The sequence below is a fragment of the Penicillium chermesinum genome (genome assembly GCF_028974085.1).
Source record: "Penicillium chermesinum strain IBT 19713 chromosome Unknown utg000003l:1.0-5111272.0:1.0-5115320.0, whole genome shotgun sequence".
Classification (NCBI taxonomy): Eukaryota; Fungi; Ascomycota; class Eurotiomycetes; order Eurotiales; family Aspergillaceae; genus Penicillium; species Penicillium chermesinum.
In genome coordinates, this window is record NW_026695313.1 from 1,749,872 (window position 1) to 1,766,162 (window position 16,291).

A 16,291-nucleotide genomic window follows, 5' to 3' on the forward strand; every position below is an offset into this window, starting at 1 on the left:
CGCATCTAGAAGACGATGCTTGAAAGCCGAAATACGGGAAGATCGCGCTTCTGGATCGTGTGGATTGGGGCTTGCCCTCTTTATGTTTGGCTTGCTTCGGTTCTTAAGAGAGAACAAGGGGTCCCGGACCCCTTGAACGTGATGCCCGTTGCGGGAGTCATAATGAAAGCGGGGATCCACGATTCTTAGCACTGGTTCATTAAGCCCAGGGGTTGGAGTTTGTTTAGCCCGATCGGCCCATTTCATTCTGGGCGGGAAGCTGCAAGTCCGTTGAAGCTGCCAACCCGCGCCAGAACCTGTAGCTTATGGCTTGCATCTGCAAGCCTGCCCATTGCCACCCCCCGCCGAGGGAGTCGAGAGTGCTTCCTCGAGGGTTCGAGTAGTTCTCCTCACCCTGGTCTAGATGCTCGTACTAAAACCTCCAATAATCAAATTATACCCCAGACCTTTCTCCATGTATCACCTTGCTGAGACAGGGAAGTGATAAACTACCCTATCATTCTCGGGGGTTGAACGGCGAGCCGCAGATAGCCATGGGGCTGCACGTTTCTAGAACAACGGCCCTTAGAAAATCCCTGATCAAGGGTTGAGAGAGGAAAAACCGGGGGCATTCCATTGCAGCTCGGAGCACGCACTTTACCCACACCCACGTTCTGCAAGCGGCCGGGTCCCAGGACGGCGCTGGGTAAGGGGATTACCGCGTATGGTCATTTTGGTGCGTTTGGGTAAGGCGGTACTTGAGATAGTCCTTGTGCTATACCCGCGCAGCCGGTACCCTCCCTCCATCGCTGCGCTGTATCGTACACGTACCTCTGGTTGAGTCGCGTCGTGAAGGCAGATCCATGGATCTGGCACCTGGCTCTTGCACTCGACCGTTCCGGACTCTCTTCTTTCCCCCCTTCCCCCTTCCACCTTCTTTGCCCCCCCCAATCCTCCCCCACCCCCTGTGGCCCTTTCATCCTTTTGCATCCATCCATTCTTCTACGGTCGCGCCATTCGATTCCTGTCGCCTTCTATCTCTCCAATATCGAGGAAATTCCCTCCCACGCGCGCGCTCTGTCGCAGATCCGATGAGAGGCGAAATCGTCTACCAGCTCGACCTGAACTGAAACTTCCCTTTCGCCGTTCCTTTGCGTGCATTGCGCGTCGCTATTCCTGTCGCATCATCGCGCACCGCGCTCTTTTCACGTTCCCTCTTCCCAAAAGCGACTGCGTTTCTCGGGTTTTTTTTTCCAAGATCCCCGTGTCGCAAATATCGGCCTTTGTCTCAGAAACTTCGTGAGGGATGAGCGGCAGCTCGAACCAGTCAACTCGAACGAGTCCCGGCTCTTTCGGCACGACCCAACGCACAGAGTCTGTATCATCTGGTTCCTCGCCGCTTCAGCAGTCACTCTCTTCCCAGGCGCCCGCGACAAATCAGCATGCGATGTCGACCGACGTGTATAGCCCGACTGTCTCACAAGCGCCCGCTTCTTTAACTCCTACCTTTACATACCCCTTCTCGCCTCTCGGTCCATCCTCCTCCTTCGATAACGGAATGCGACTGGGTGATTCCGATCGCAACCTCCAGGGTCTGAATGGCCTGGGGCGTGCCAACAGCGGTGGTTCGATTCTCATGCGCAAACTGCCCCGTAATACTAGTCGCGAAGCCCTCCGCAGCATGCTCTTGTTCGCCAAGGACTTTGTCGATGCCGACTTTGTGACCTCTGACCATCCGGAAGACGATGGTTTCCTAAGCGCGATCGCGCGCTTTAACACGCTCCCCGCCGCCGAGGAGGCTCGTGCCCTCCTGGATGGTAAGCCGAACTCGAAAAATGATGCGACCATGGTCGTCGAAATGTACCCCGGAGCCGTCGGATCCAACCTGGTCAACGCGCGTCGCAACACGATCGATCACACCGCAACTCGGGGATTATTGGGTGGAGGCTCCTCCAACGGTCCGTTGTCTCGTCAGTCCTCGCGTTTCAACGGCACGTTCCAGAGCTTGGAGCGCCTCTCTTCGGCCAATCCTTCTTCACAAGCCATCGGCGAAGGCTTGCCTTCCGCCTCCGAGTCGGGATCCCGCTTGCATAACCTTTTTTCTCCAAAATCTCCGATCGGAAACGGCTTGGGTGATCTGCCACGCGTCACTGGAAAGTCTATGATTGATGAGGATCCTGATGAAGAGACTGGAGAGCTACTGAAGGACCCTGTGGGATACGCAGAGAATGGCCATTCCGCCTCGGTTTCGTCCCGTCGATCGACCAACCCCCAGATCCCGACCGGCCGATTCGGCAGTCTATCCTTATCCACCAACATGTCCTCTCCGCCTTTGCCAAACTATGGTCCCAATGGTCCCAGCAACGGGCCTAGCGGGCAACGCATGAGCGCAAGTGGGCCCTCCTCTGCTTACCCTGGCGCTGTGAATCACGGCCACGGCTATCCTTATGGCAGCCAACACACTCCCCGTCATAGCCTGCCGGCAGCGAACCCGAACGATCTCAACCCTCCTTGCAACACGCTCTACGTGGGCAATCTCCCACCTGACACGTCTGAGGAAGAATTGAAAGCCCTTTTCTCCAAGCAGCGTGGTTATAAGCGGCTTTGCTTCCGTAATAAGCAGAACGGCCCCATGTGCTTTGTGGAATTTGACGAGGTCGCAATGGCCAGCAAAGCTCTGAATGAGCTGTATGGTTACAAACTCTCCAACAGCGTGAAGACAGGCATTCGTCTCAGTTTCTCGAAAAACCCTCTTGGTGTCCGATCAGGTCAGCCCGGCAGTATGAGTTCCTCCAATCCTCTCTCTGGCCCTAGTGTTACCCCAGGAGGAAGCAGTCTGGGTGGTGTCCATAATCATATGTTCTCGTCCGTGAGCGGTCCACCTCCTGGCCTCGCGGCGCCTCCGGGCCTTGCCATGCCTATGCCTATGCGCAACGGCAACCCGATGCATGCACAGGGAAATCCGCATGCGATTCATCAATCATTCAACCACAATTCCGGCTTAGGCATTCGGACCAACGGAGGTAATTCTATGATGATGTCGCCACCTCCTGGTGGCACCCCCCCGGCAACAGCGCGGGGCCAAACATGAATGGCTACAACTCCTTCTATCCCGACTACATGATGGGCCGCTAAGTCCCCTCAAATCGCATCAGAATCGAGATAATGTCCGGCATGTTTGATGAACGTCCTAGGGTATTGGCGCATTGGGGGTGGGTTGTCTCTTCGTTTCGTGAGCTAGATCCAGCATTCGGCGGCTGCATAACTCTCGGGAGTTATTATTCTTTTATTGATTCGGGGACTCGGTTTGCTCCCTTTTCCAGCTTTAATCCCTTTTCCATGTCGCTCTATCTGTCTATTGTTGTTTATCTTATTTGCATGGGGACTCGGGCGCTCTCTCTTCACATTCTTTATTTGTGGTTTCCCCACTGGCAGGATTGCATTACAGGTCATTTTTCCAGCTTTGTACTCTTATTCTGGTCGGTACGTGGCGCTCTCATTGCGCGTTTCTCTGTTCGACCATTGCGTTTCTCATCTCCGCCCTCATACCCTTGTGTTGCTTGCTTTCTGGGTCTACGTTATGATTTGTCTCCTTCGCCTGTGCAGTTCCTTGTCTACGGTAACTCATCTTATCAGGTGTCTACCTTGCCAATGAAGTATGTGCAGTGTCTCTATTTCACCGTGATTCCCCTTACAACAGCTATTTGAATTTTGCAATGTTTTTGTCTGTTGTTTATGCATCTTCAACGTGTGAACTGGAATGGATTTTGCTATTGTGTTTACTCGAACTTTCTATCTTTTCTATGCCGGTAACGAAGAGGGTTTTATGTGACTTTTCCTCGATGTGTTTAAGTCTCTGCATTGCATCGGTCTGGAATGGTCTTGCGCGTATTATCTGGGTATTCTTTTCGGTCGCTTCCACAGTACACGCTCATGCAAAAGAGGAATATGTATGGCTTTCATTTATGCGGGCAACTTGAAGTTTTCATGTCTGAAAACACATTGCTCCAGGCTCGCTCCTTCGATCAATATTTCTGGAATTGCTTTGAAGTTCAGGCCCCGCATTTCGACAACCTATCATCGATGTTTATTCTACACTTGCTCTTCTCCGTCATTATAATGATAATCAAGTGGTGGTTCAATAGTTTCCCACGTACAACTTCTAGTGTCAACGCTATGCGATCAGGGCTTTTTCATTCGAATCCTGGTCTCTTGGTTTCTTCCAATGTTCTCTCTTAATCTCAGCTTGATTTCATACTTATTTCTGGGGCCAGCAATTATAGCGTCGCCCTTTGGTGGGTAGTGGTGCCCAGGGGGCTCGGATAGATGCGCTGACTCGGCGACCTAAACGATACAACGGACATCCATATGACTATTTTCTTTTGCCATTCTACAAACATTCGAGTACCTAGTTAGGATTTCAAGGTTGTTTACCCTCTCAAAATTTGGGTTCTAGCGCCGTTCAGTTGCCAATATGGTAATTTGTTCAGTAGTGTACGAGAAGGGACATCACGTGATGCCACGACTCTTCCCGCCGACAAATTTCTTCCCAGTCAACCGCTCCTATTCCTCCACAATCACCAATCAATTGCAGCGTAGGCTATCTGAAGCCGCTGCTTTTGCGAATCTCATTTTCTTCAAATACATACCATTTCAAACTTGACTTGTCCTCCCCTTAAGACAGAGGCTTCAAGTTGGCCAAAATGCCGCCCCGGGTTCAGAGCCGGCGCGTGTCCAGCATCCTTCTCCCCTACCTCGCACCTTCTTCCGCATCAATTCAACCCTCCTCATGTCCTTCGCAAATACTTTCCCGTCAGTTCTCGGCCACGTCGGCTCCCCAGACCAAGCTACGTCGAGAGATGTTTGCATGGCTCAACACCGAGGGAGCTGCTTTAAAAGACCACGTGCCGGGTGAGACCAACTATTTGCCAAACCCGCGCAACTTCAACGAGACCAATCTCAAACCATTCCCACATAACGACAACTTTATCAGTGAAAGCATCCTCAGCGAAGAACTCCGGAACGAGATCTATACACGGGTTGTAAAGAAGAAGAGGAGTGTGCGTGCCGTCAGTGTTGAGCTCGGTGTTGAGATGAAGCGCATTGCCGCGGTTGTGCGATTAGTAGAACTTGAACAAAGACAAAGGGCCCAGGTAAGAAGAGCTTTTCCGTTTCCGTCCTCACCCAGAAACCCCAAGCGCATATGATGAGACAAAAAAATCGATTAGTCTTTAAGACACTGGCTAAGCCAGCCTGGTTAAAAATACCCTTTTTACTGAATTGCTCAAACCCAACTATCTTCAGCCGCATTCTTTGACCAATACAACTGCTGACATCTCGAAAAGGGTAAACCATTAGCCTTACCATATGCTCGCGCTGTCCACGAGATGGTCCCAACTACCCGCCTCGCCGAAAAGGGCGAACGCCAGGCCTGGCACGAACCCATCAATGACCTCCCCGCGCACCCAGCCACAGGTGCTCAAATATTCTACCCCGTTCCCGAATCCCGCTCATTTACGCGTGTTGACGCCGGCCGCGTCTTCTCCGCCGCCCCCGCCCTTGAGAACGAGAGACGGGAGGCTATCTCCCATCCTTCTGACCTCGCAGAGGACGTTCTGAATAAGAAGCCCGGCGCGATTGAGATGGTCGGCAAGGGCGACAACGCCCGGGAAGTCCTCCTTCCTGCTGACGCCCGCATTCCCCACCCACACTTGGTGAAGATGGAGCTCGATCGCATTGCCTTCCCCGAGGAGCGCCGCCAGATCGTTGAGCGCAACGTCAAGCGCATCGCCCGCCAGGACGAGATCGAGAAGTCTCGCCGGGAGAAGGCAGAGGCTTGGCGCGAGCGCTCCATCAGACACATTGAACCTGAGGGGGGCCGCTTCGACTTCCGCTTCCAGAACGTCGAGTTCAGCAAGCAGACCACCGGCGCCAATGGCCGTAGCCACAAGGCCCCTGGACGCCGGTACGGCGTGCCCAACCAGAGCCACAAGCGTGGCGTCACCAAGATTCCTACGCGCGTCGAGGCGTAAATATCTGGCGTGAGAATCCCGCGCTGCCATGTGTTTTGAACGTCCTACTCCTCGGCCTGTGCTCCGTGCAGAGTCGTCGGATGATTTGTATTAGTAGCTGTACAACTCAAGAGCGAGCTACTCGCCCTGTATCTATACCATATGGATTCCCCTATTCGAAATCGGATTGCATAAATATCAACTATGGCCTATCATAAAAATCTAATCAAGTAACGCCCTGAATATAGAATCAAGAAACTGTCGCCCGTGTCTAAAAGCGCTGCAGCCTCAAATAGAGCAAGAACCACATCGTCCCTCGAGTACCTAGGCCGCCACCATTCTGCGCCGATAACTTTCCGATCTCAAAGCTTAGTGCACCTCCCCGACAGAGCGGCATCTGCCTCTGCCTTTGCGGCCGACCCATCCACTAACAGCGTCGGCTTCGCTGTCGTTGCTCGATTGTCGGCCCCAGAATATACCGCGCACAGATTCAAGGACGCTCATTTTCCATGTTGGCGAGGAAGGTGGCTGCTCTGAAGCGGGCGCAGTGTCCTTAATCTTCTCTGTCGCAGGCATGATGCGAACCACGGCTTGTGAGTCCACAGGGTACTTTCAAGGGTCTATGATTGACCGGTTCGCGCGCGAGGACACAAGGAGTATATGTGCCAGGCCGAAGAAGGGGGTAGAGGAAGATGATAGTATTAAATTAAAGCGAGATATGCCCCCGGAGATTCCCGTACAGCGAAGCGTCCAGACAGAATGTAGTGGCGCCTATCACAGTTGAACTGGTAAAGGTAGCATAACCGGAACAAGAAGCACAAAATCTCTCAGTAAATTTAGAGAAACTACCCCAACAAGCCTCTGGGGGTACCCAAACTACTTAAAGCTCAGACCCTCGCGGGCCGGGCGCTGGGCTACACAGTCTGGCATGGAAGTCACAGGAAGGGGTTGACTTGCGGTTTGTCGAACATGCATTGTGGCCATTCTGGGCTGCAGACAGAGTCGTCTCGTCATACTCGAACCAGCAAGATTGGCGGAGGGGTCTGATAATGCGGGACGTTGATGATCATGGGTCGAAAGTCGCGTTAGGGCCAAGGGTGGCAAATTCCTGGGCGATGGAGCCCGATAAGTTGCTGTGCATACCTGGGATCAGATTTGGTTGGTTGGATTTTTCTTGCTCTATTGAGTAATTTAGTTGTGATGGGGGGGCTCTTTTTGCGGGGGCCATGCAGGTTGGTTTCCTTACTTGGTCACATTGTCATAGTGCATGAGGTACTTTGTCACACACCAGAGCAACTTATTAGTGGCTGCTAGATATGCATGGGGATCCGATCTAGGGAGTTGGGAGAAATGGAAAGAAGGCTCGATAGAGTTCGGGATTTCAGGAGTACATGTCCGAGAACTGGATACTATATACATCTCTCCTCTCCGGATACTGAACTCGTGCATGGTTAGTGGCCTTGGTTCTGTGTGGGAGCTATATAAGTGGTCCCTAAACAAAGAATGACCCTCTAATGCGCACCCTGCCGAGAAGCGGTCCATAATCAGCTTGAGCTGGGCAGGCTTCGTAAACGGGCACGTTTGCAAAAGCAGTTTCCAAGTTCCATCACTACCTGAGTGTTATCAGCGGTATTAGGAACCCACTTGGACAGCGAACCCTGATCCCTCGTCGGAACCACCCGCGATAGGGTCAAGCGTCTTAGCAAAGTTGGCCTGATCCCTGGTCCTGACTGGGTGGTGCATATGTGTACGAATTTGCAGTGGCAGCTTGTACCACTCTGTAGCATGGGCCCAGAAGCCAATGGCCGAGGTGTCGCGAGCTGTGGCATTCCAAGAGTAGCTGGCAAGTCGTCTCGTGGCCCTTGGCCCGGTAGAGATCGAAGTAGCGGCTGGAAAGGTTTCCGTATTCTAGCAAGCAATACTATCCATATTTTCTTGGCTGTATAGTTCGTGGAGGGCGATGCACAGCTGTGCTCACTGTCTACACAGTCCTGAGATCCACTCCGGAGGGCTTCCATGGATTTGGCGCGGAGCTTGGCAATGCTGCATTACGAAGAGTGCTGAAGTCCTTGCCGGTGCTCAATGGCGGTAGACATATTGGCGTAGGTTTTGGCGAGTTCAGCGAGCAAAGTTTCTGACGCCATCGAACGCCAGACCAGGAAATACTAGCCACTCAAAAGAGGATTGTTGATAGCGCGGTAGACCTGGGAGGAGCTGGCCAGCAACAGTGACTCGGTCAGGGTCTCCATCAAACTGGACGATGGTTCTCTTCAGGCATTTGAGGACGACAGGTTGATCAAGGATGCCATAATTTCCGGAGGTATTGTGGCCAGTAGTTCAGCCCCTCTGCGTTGAGCTCGGAGTGAGCAAGATATCCGAAAGCACTGCCACAGCGACTGAAAGTGACCAAAATCATGTCCTTGAGAGCCACGCCACCACCATACCACCATGCCTTGTTGCTCGTTTCATCAGAGGCCTGATTCCAGATCATGATAGGGAACTTAAAATCGAAGAAACCTGCGTTAGTCCACCAATTGAGATTGAGACAAACTTCACTAATGTTGCTGGTGGACGTGCTGGGATAAGTATAGCCCTATTCAGTAGTATGTAGCGTCTCGTTCCAATCCTCCTTGGGCTGAAGCGACCTCCAGCGGTTCTGGTATCCGGTGTCTGTTGCAAATATAATGCCTAGATATGCAGTCACGTTAGACTCGGATCTGTCGAAGTACTTTGGAGCGTTGACACGTTGAAAGTATTTGTAACCCGGGACACGCTCCAGCAATTTCTGGATCACTTTGTTCCAGAGCCGAGTTTCAGCATCGGCTGTCCGTAGAGCCAGCACAGCGGTGGTCTCAGCAGTAAGGAATGTCATTGGTGTTACATTGGTCCAATGCCGACGGAAAAGATCTGTATGTTAAGAATGGATGCCTTTGAGGGCTCTCGAGTCCAGTTCCTTCGTTATTTAAGCCCAGAGGGTCCAGTAGCCCACTTGACTACGAAAATTGGATGGAACTTGTGACAAACATGATGTCTAGTGGTGCTAGGATCTCACTAATTTTAATTGAGACCCACTTTCTTTGCCGACGTATATATATATGTGCTAAAAGGCAGTGCTAGAGGCCCAAACTCCCCCCAGCATCCTTACTAGACACCATTCAAAATAGCGTGCCAGTCTGATACTGTGAATCAAAACAAGATGCCAGTACAATTTTATCATTGCAAGTTCGTTTGAACGGAAAAGGATTTTAACAGAACAATGTTATGAAAATTGGCAACCTCTATATAGTTGAGCGGAGACGTGAATTTAGCAAGTGTACGGAGAAACGAAAGCCGCAGGAATAGCAAGGCCCCGTCCCCGGCCCAACCCCTCTAAACAGTTGGCAAGCGTCAACGAAAAAGGTTTCAATAGCTGAGTTCAACGAAGGCCGCGTGTTTAATCGTAGAATGATCGATCCTATCAAGTATCAGGTGTAGGGTCTTCGCTGGTGGGACTTGGGCTACTATTCCCGGCTTGGTTTGTTCGACCAAGTGTGAACCAACATCTTCGATCTGTATGCAAATTGGGCAGTTCCAGCTGTCTCGTTCGTTAAAGGCAAGAACTTTAATCAGGGCTATCAGAAAGGAGTTGAAAGGCTAGCCACAAGTAATAGATTAGTATCGAGATTTGTTTAAATGACCTCAACTGTCTTTAAGGCTGTGACTTATAGCGGCTACGAAGTAATAGGTCCAGAACAGTTTCCTATTGATCCAGGTAAATTCTCTATTTGGCATGTCTATGACGCGCTCCATGGATGTCTCGATAGGCGACATTCATTACAAAGGTTTTATTTTCCTAAAGGTATACAGAGACCCTTTTAGCACCCTGCAACCTTTCTCTTTTTCTCTTCTTGCACTCGGCATATTTGCTCTTCTATCTCCTGACTTCAAGTAAACAGCTCGTCTACCAAGCACAACTCTTATGCGTCCCCAACTGATCATGACATCCATGTCTTTCCACTCGTGATAACTGACTCGCACCATCGCATCTTTTCTTCCACTTACTTTGAGCATGGAACCCACATCTCTTCCACCTCATGATCATCAACCTAAGCTGCCGTGTCTTCATGCTCCACTACGAATGGCAATGAGACACAGCTCTCATCCACTCGTAACACATGCGAGCCACCAATTGTGCCTTCTCTGCTTACCCTTGATACAGACGCGGGTGCATTCTGGGATAATATTTGGTTATACCTCATGTAGAAGATTGTTAGGTGTCCTCACAAAGGTGGTATACTTCGGTTGCCCTGAGCCATGGCTATACGCGCTTTAAATGCTTACTCCAGAGGAGTCAAAGTCGACCGTGCAGCTCTTGAAGATGGAGCTCTGATGTGGGACATGAGTGATCTAAAAAGTCACAGAGGGTGTTCATCTGGTGCATAGGGATGTTGTGTTCTGCAGCATTCCCAGGTCGTCTGGCGCTGATACGTATAGAACAGCACCTAAAATTGTTCATCATGAGGTGACCTGCATCTTAATTGCTCTCTCTACACGTGCATGTGTCTATACTTACGATCTTCCCAATCTTACTGGCTCTGTCGAGCTCTGCCACCTCAACGATGGATCTCAGCCGAGAGAATACCGTTACCACCCCGGCACGAGAAATCAAGACATTGGTTCTCCCTAGTGTCATGTTATACCAAGTCGACACGTTAAATGCTAAGAAACCCGGCCAAAATAACACCACCACGACCGCCGGTCTGAAAATCGAAGATATCCACCCCTTCTTACACCGGGATCATACGTTCAGTGCTCTGATTCATGGTCTTTAACCTTCCAGGAAGTTTGAACTCATATGCTCGGATCTTTGCTGGTGGACACAATGTCATATAATGTCCAGGGTCTCTGTTCCAGCCTCAAGTGAGGCCCATGGATACAATAGCTTGATCCCAGCCCCGCAGATCTCGATCTTGGTTGCCTTGGGGACTCAATGACGAAAGCATCTCAGCCGCACTTATTGAATGGGAGAAAGAGGGGAAACAACGAAACACACGTAGGGGTGAAAAAGTGAAAACGGAAGCCACCAGCCAATATGATTTGACGGAGGTTAGGAAGGGACGCTTATGAACTCAATATTCATGAAGTTAGTCTAGGAGTCTGAAAAAGGTTGCACACACAAATAATATAGAGGAAATGCAGGACGTGGACGAGTCTCACGCATATTAATTTTGTTGAAACAAGAGCGGAAAGACGGATGTTACGATCCTGGTAAAGCACGGGGCCTTTCGGAGCTAAAAGGTTGAAGAGATGAGCCGCAGATCTGCAGACTATTCCACGCGTCAGTTACACAGAATCCCGCGCTCGATACCAAAGTCCATGGAACCTCTGCGACACAGTGTCCGTACACTTCAAACCGTAAAAGGTACGTAATCACAACGCTGATAAGTAACCGTGGTAAGCTCATGTATGGTGCGTTCCACATTAGATTGGGTGGGGGGAAAAACGCTCATCCAGAACGAGCCCAGGGGGCTTTGATAGCGTAGGATATCAGAGACTAGGACAGAGTACTCGAATATTCTGTGCATGGCGTTGAGACTTCCGGCCAGAGCGTTTCTCACAGGGCGCGCTTTTCCACGATCCGGACTCTCTCCTCCTCGACACTTTTCCGCTTCCCCGCGATCAACCATGCGGATCGCAACATTACAACTCAGCCCCAAATTGGGCGACTTCGAAGGGAATGTGCAGCGTGCAGATGAAATTTTAAATACCGCCAGGGCCACCAGCCAAGGTGCATCAAGTCTCCCCGGCATTCACAATTGGAAACCAGAGCTCCTGGTCCTGCCCGAGCTAGCCTTGACCGGTATGTGTCTATGCGTCTGATCCAGACAACAGACGCAGACGAGGTTCCCTTGACTCTGATTCTACGTGTTCCGATCTCTCTGCGGAGCAGCACCTACGCACAAACTTCGACAAATGCTGATCGGACCTCCCAGGCTACAATTTCCCCTCTCTGGATGCCATCAGACCTCACCTGGAGCCCGCAGGGACCGGCCGCAGCGCTGTGTGGGCGCGCAAGACAGCCCAGCGCCTCCAGTGTAAAGTATGCGTCGGGTATCCCGAGATCGAGGGCGAGGGGAACTCAGAAAAGTACTACAACTCGCTGATCGTAGTTGACGAGCAAGGAGAGGTGGTCCACAACTACCGCAAATGCTTCCTGTTCTTCACTGACGATACCTGGGCACACGAAGGGAATGTGGAGCGTGGCTTCAAGGAACTTTCGTTCCCGGGGCGCGCAGAGCCCAACATTTCGACCTCGTTCGGCATCTGCATGGACATCAACCCTTACAAGTTCGAAGCGCCGTTCACAGCCTTCGAGTTTGCGAGCCGGGTTCTGGGGTCCAAGTCACAGTTGGTGATCTTGTCGATGGCATGGGTGAGCACGCATGAGCGGGAAGCGTACGATGCACTGCAGGGCGGGCAGGACGAGGACGCTTTTCACTGGTGGCTGCAGCGGCTGAGTCCGTTGCTCCGGCGGAAGATGCAGCATGCGCGGAACCTGGATGGCGCGGGTGGCGATAAACGGATTGTTATTGTCTTTGCGAATCGGACGGGCAGTGAGCCTGCGACGGATCCTGAGAAGCCACCCACGTTATTTGCAGGTACAAGTACAATCTTGGCTGTGTCGCAGCGAGAGGGGTCAGAGGGTTTGAATGTGGAGATCCCCCTCTGGGATCAACTCGGGGCGTCGGAGGAGGGGGTCTGTTTTGCGGATACTACGGCTGAACCCGAATTAGTTTTTGGGATAGCATGAAGTTTAGGAGGGGCTGTGGGACTGCTTTGGGCTCATGGGCTGCGTCATCTGTCTTAGATGCGCTTGTTAGTGGGTACGAGATGATTGCCGTAGGCTCCCAGGGAGGGACAGGAGAGGTATGGATAGATAAAATTGCATGTGTGGTGGCTTTAAGATAACCAGGTGGCCAATTATTGATATTTAGGTTTAGAAAAGGGCATACAACGCATCCAACTCGCTTGAGGGCCGCACAATTATAGGCAATATTCTTTTTTTTCCATTTTCTGATATGATATAGACATGATCTGCCTACTGGCTCTGACAGGGTGATATCAGTCCGTTGATCCCCACCCTGATCGCATGGGAGATCGACTTCTTCTGCAGAACATTTTTGACTACGCTTCTACTCGGGTCTGATGACCGGCCGATCTTGCACAGCCTAGACCCTTTGTTCCAGGCTATCGGTGCAACACCGATGGCTTGAAGGGCGAATGGGGCTAGGAGGGGGAGCATGTGATGGTTCACGCGCTAAAGCCGTAGATCCCAGCCATAGGAACCCAAGATAGGGAAGGGAAAGGGGGCGAGGAGCAAGCAGAATTCTGAGCCAAAAGCCCAGTTGAGTCTCAATATACGGCGTTACGGGTTGCCTTGCACGACGGGGTGAAGGTAACCCGGTCCCACGCCTTTCCGCATCTGGAATGATGTGGTCTGTGCCCTCCCATTACACGTGATGAGGGGTTCGATCTGCCAATCAGAGTCCATATCTCTCGAGTGTGCGAGGGAGGGGCACGGGATAGGCACACATGACGAGGCGACGGGAGATATTTTAGAAAAATAAGAAAAAAAAATACGATAGGCTTGATGGAGAGGAGGAGAGTCATCCGAAAAGAGGGGAACGGTATGGCAGATCTGCAGGAAGCCCGGGGCCTATATGGGTTTAATAGAACAAAGTCATCCGTATGCGGAAGGGCAGCCACGGAGCGCTGCTGTAGATTGCCGGGTCAGGTGATAAAGTGCATCTCTGGTCTCTCCGACCAGCCGGAAGGCCGCCATCCTCTACTCTATCGCGTTCCACGTGAGTTCCTCTTGGAAGAATCTCCCAAAAAGACGCCCTCCTTTTTACGTGAGATTCAACTTGGTCTTGTTTTCACCCTCCTGAGAAAGGACGTCGCTGCACAGCCTATACTTTTTTTTTGACCTTTTTCCCACTAGTTGGGAGATTTGTCTGTTCCGGTCACTATCGCGACAACGTGACTTCTTGTTATTGTCCGTGGCAGGTCACCTGCTGTCAGGTGATAAAGAGGATCTTCCAAGGTAAGAGCCTCCCGAATCTCTTATGCTCGTCAGTTCATCATTTTCGCTTCCTCGTCACGCGTCTCGATGAACTTTCTTTCGAGAGTCATAACTGCCTGCATCCCCCTTGTCGCCCCTCGACGGTCGCCGGCGTAAGGCGCCTTTGATGCCTACGCGTAGCGATGCGCGATACGCCCTGGCGGTGCCGGGGGGATGCCTCGGAATGACTCAAAGACTCTTTGAATCCCTGTAGTGACGCAGTGCGGGTCGCTGCCTCGAGGCTTCCAAGCGAAGAAAAAGCGTTATCTGCATCGTTGTCGGTGCAGGGCTGCTTCGGGACCTCCACGGGCGCGTCTGCTTCACGCGTTTTTGTTTTGTCTTCCATTGCTCCTCGAAGAATAGACCCGAGGAAGGAATCGGTTGGGGGAAATGAACGGTTTCCAATGAAACCTCCTCCACTGATTTTGCCCTCTTCCTTTCCTCCGTCTTGAGAAACTCCATCCTTGCTTGCTTCGCTGGCTTCCCCTCATTTTCGATGACTAACCGCTTCACCAACCTCCAATAGGACTGACTGACGCCCTTCATGTCTGACCCCTCCATGAACAGTCCCGACGCCAATGCCCACAAGCGCAAGCGCGAAGGTTCCGACGATCTTGGCCACGACCCGCAGCGTCTGAACCGTTCATCTCACGGCAGTCACGGCAGTATGGGTGACCCTCAATCCAACTTCGGCCACAGCTTGGCCAACTACGACCACGGTCTGCCCAACACGGGTGCTGAACTCAACATCGACCAGCAAATCCTTCAGCATGTCGGCCACCAGAACGGCATGTCTGATGACAATACTTTGACCGCCAAGGCCGCGCTGGCCGCACACCCTCAACACAAATATCCGCCGCCACCCGATGCTGCTTTTGATGCGAACAACCTCGCTTCGGGCCTGAGCTTTGGTGATGACATGGGCCAGCCTCTCGGTGGCCACAATCATTCCACTGCCGCCGCCGTCTATGCTGCTCGTGAGGCACAAAGCATGAGCCAGAAACCTACAGTTGGTTCCCCTGAGTGGCACCAGATCCGCAAGAACAACCACAAAGAAGGTATGACAGCGTATCCGCTTTCTCTTGCCTGCCTAATCAGCGCTGACATGAAATAGTTGAGCGTCGTCGCCGTGAGGCTATCAACGAAGGGATCAACCAAATCGCCCGCTTGGTGCCGAACTGTGACAAGAACAAAGGCGCTATCCTCCAACGCGCCATCGAGTACATCTGCCAGCTGCAGGATGACAAGAAGCGCATTGAGCAGCAGTTCGAGAGCCATAGTCTTACTACCGACCATGCCATCAATGAGATCAGCGCCGCAAACTCCAAGCTGAAGGCCGAGCTCGACCGTCACAACGCCATGGGGCTTAAGTGGCTCCAGCGCTGCCGCGACAACGGTCTGGAATATGATGACTACGAGGATGCTAAGGAGTTTGAGGTCGAGAAGCTTGACTAGATGCTTTGACATGGGCAGGATCCCCGTTCTCTGTTTTACTCCTGTTATTGGTCCCCCCCTGTCGCATGCGCTACGACTCGGCTTCGGCGGTTAATGTTTTGAACATACCCTCACTTCTTTGTGTCGTGCTTTTTCCCTTTTTCTTTTTCTTTTTTTCCCCCATGGTGTTCCCATACAGTTTTTCATTTTTCATTTTTCTCCTCGACGTGATCTTTCACCCTTGCCTCCAATTTACAGTGAGCAACATGTAGAAGGTTCTTCCCAGCTTCTCTGCCTTGATGCTGGTAGTTGTGGTGGTTCCTTCAAGCATGATCTCATCAGTTGCTCGGGTGATATTTGGGGTGGCGCATTTGTTTGTCGGCGACTATTTCTCCCCCCTTCCTCTCTCTCTGTCTAGTAGCTCGTTCTTCGTTGGTCTTCCGTTTCATTCTAATTCTTATGGGTCAGGTCGGCGAATTTACGGATCGGGTGGGTTTTACGGGACACCATGGAGCTGCCGGTGTAATGGAACTCTCAATCAATTTCAAATTATAAAAGCTCTGCTCCTCGAACGTAGGCCACTTATATACGTGTATGCTATATAGCTTATACGGTGTAGTTAAAATTAAAGTGGTCAAATCCCGAGAGCGAGTGGTATGTTGAGCTACTGACAATTTCTCTAAGTATAGAAAGGGTGTACGTTCAAGTATAGCGCCTCGGCGTATATTCTGACTCCCTCTACGCTACCTTCGTGAGATAGCAGCAA

General features: G+C 51.6%; 7 protein-coding genes across 7 annotated transcripts; 5 read left to right on the forward strand and 2 right to left on the reverse strand.

Moving 5' to 3' along the window:
• Positions 1 to 1,285: 1,285 nt before the first annotated feature.
• On the forward strand, positions 1,286 to 3,070 carry N7468_003555 (uncharacterized protein; the record flags this gene model as incomplete). The annotated part of the gene is made up of 1 exon (XM_058472852.1): positions 1,286 to 3,070. One exon carries the CDS (start codon positions 1,286 to 1,288, stop codon positions 3,068 to 3,070), a length of 1,785 nt encoding a protein of 594 aa, XP_058331855.1.
• A 1,612-nt stretch (positions 3,071 to 4,682) lies between these two features.
• On the forward strand, positions 4,683 to 6,011 carry N7468_003556 (mitochondrial 37S ribosomal protein mS45; the record flags this gene model as incomplete). The annotated part of the gene is made up of 2 exons (XM_058472853.1): positions 4,683 to 5,132; positions 5,325 to 6,011. 2 exons carry the CDS (start codon positions 4,683 to 4,685, stop codon positions 6,009 to 6,011), a joined length of 1,137 nt encoding a protein of 378 aa, XP_058331856.1.
• Positions 6,012 to 6,359: 348 nt separating this feature from the next.
• On the reverse strand, positions 6,360 to 6,566 carry N7468_003557 (uncharacterized protein; the record flags this gene model as incomplete). The annotated part of the gene is made up of 1 exon (XM_058472854.1): positions 6,360 to 6,566. The coding sequence occupies one exon, from the start codon at positions 6,564 to 6,566 to the stop codon at positions 6,360 to 6,362; it is 207 nt and encodes a 68-aa protein (XP_058331857.1).
• A 1,720-nt stretch (positions 6,567 to 8,286) lies between these two features.
• On the reverse strand, positions 8,287 to 8,862 carry N7468_003558 (uncharacterized protein; the record flags this gene model as incomplete). The annotated part of the gene is made up of 2 exons (XM_058472855.1): positions 8,287 to 8,566; positions 8,636 to 8,862. The coding sequence occupies 2 exons, from the start codon at positions 8,860 to 8,862 to the stop codon at positions 8,287 to 8,289; spliced, it is 507 nt and encodes a 168-aa protein (XP_058331858.1).
• Positions 8,863 to 10,588: 1,726 nt separating this feature from the next.
• N7468_003559 (uncharacterized protein) lies at positions 10,589 to 10,801 on the forward strand (the record flags this gene model as incomplete). The annotated part of the gene is made up of 1 exon (XM_058472856.1): positions 10,589 to 10,801. One exon carries the CDS (start codon positions 10,589 to 10,591, stop codon positions 10,799 to 10,801), a length of 213 nt encoding a protein of 70 aa, XP_058331859.1.
• A 751-nt stretch (positions 10,802 to 11,552) lies between these two features.
• On the forward strand, positions 11,553 to 12,780 carry N7468_003560 (putative protein N-terminal asparagine amidohydrolase; the record flags this gene model as incomplete). The annotated part of the gene is made up of 2 exons (XM_058472857.1): positions 11,553 to 11,829; positions 11,963 to 12,780. The coding sequence occupies 2 exons, from the start codon at positions 11,553 to 11,555 to the stop codon at positions 12,778 to 12,780; spliced, it is 1,095 nt and encodes a 364-aa protein (XP_058331860.1).
• A 1,855-nt stretch (positions 12,781 to 14,635) lies between these two features.
• On the forward strand, positions 14,636 to 15,546 carry N7468_003561 (basic helix-loop-helix domain-containing protein; the record flags this gene model as incomplete). The annotated part of the gene is made up of 2 exons (XM_058472858.1): positions 14,636 to 15,149; positions 15,206 to 15,546. 2 exons carry the CDS (start codon positions 14,636 to 14,638, stop codon positions 15,544 to 15,546), a joined length of 855 nt encoding a protein of 284 aa, XP_058331861.1.
• Between the last annotated feature and the right edge of the window lie 745 nt (positions 15,547 to 16,291).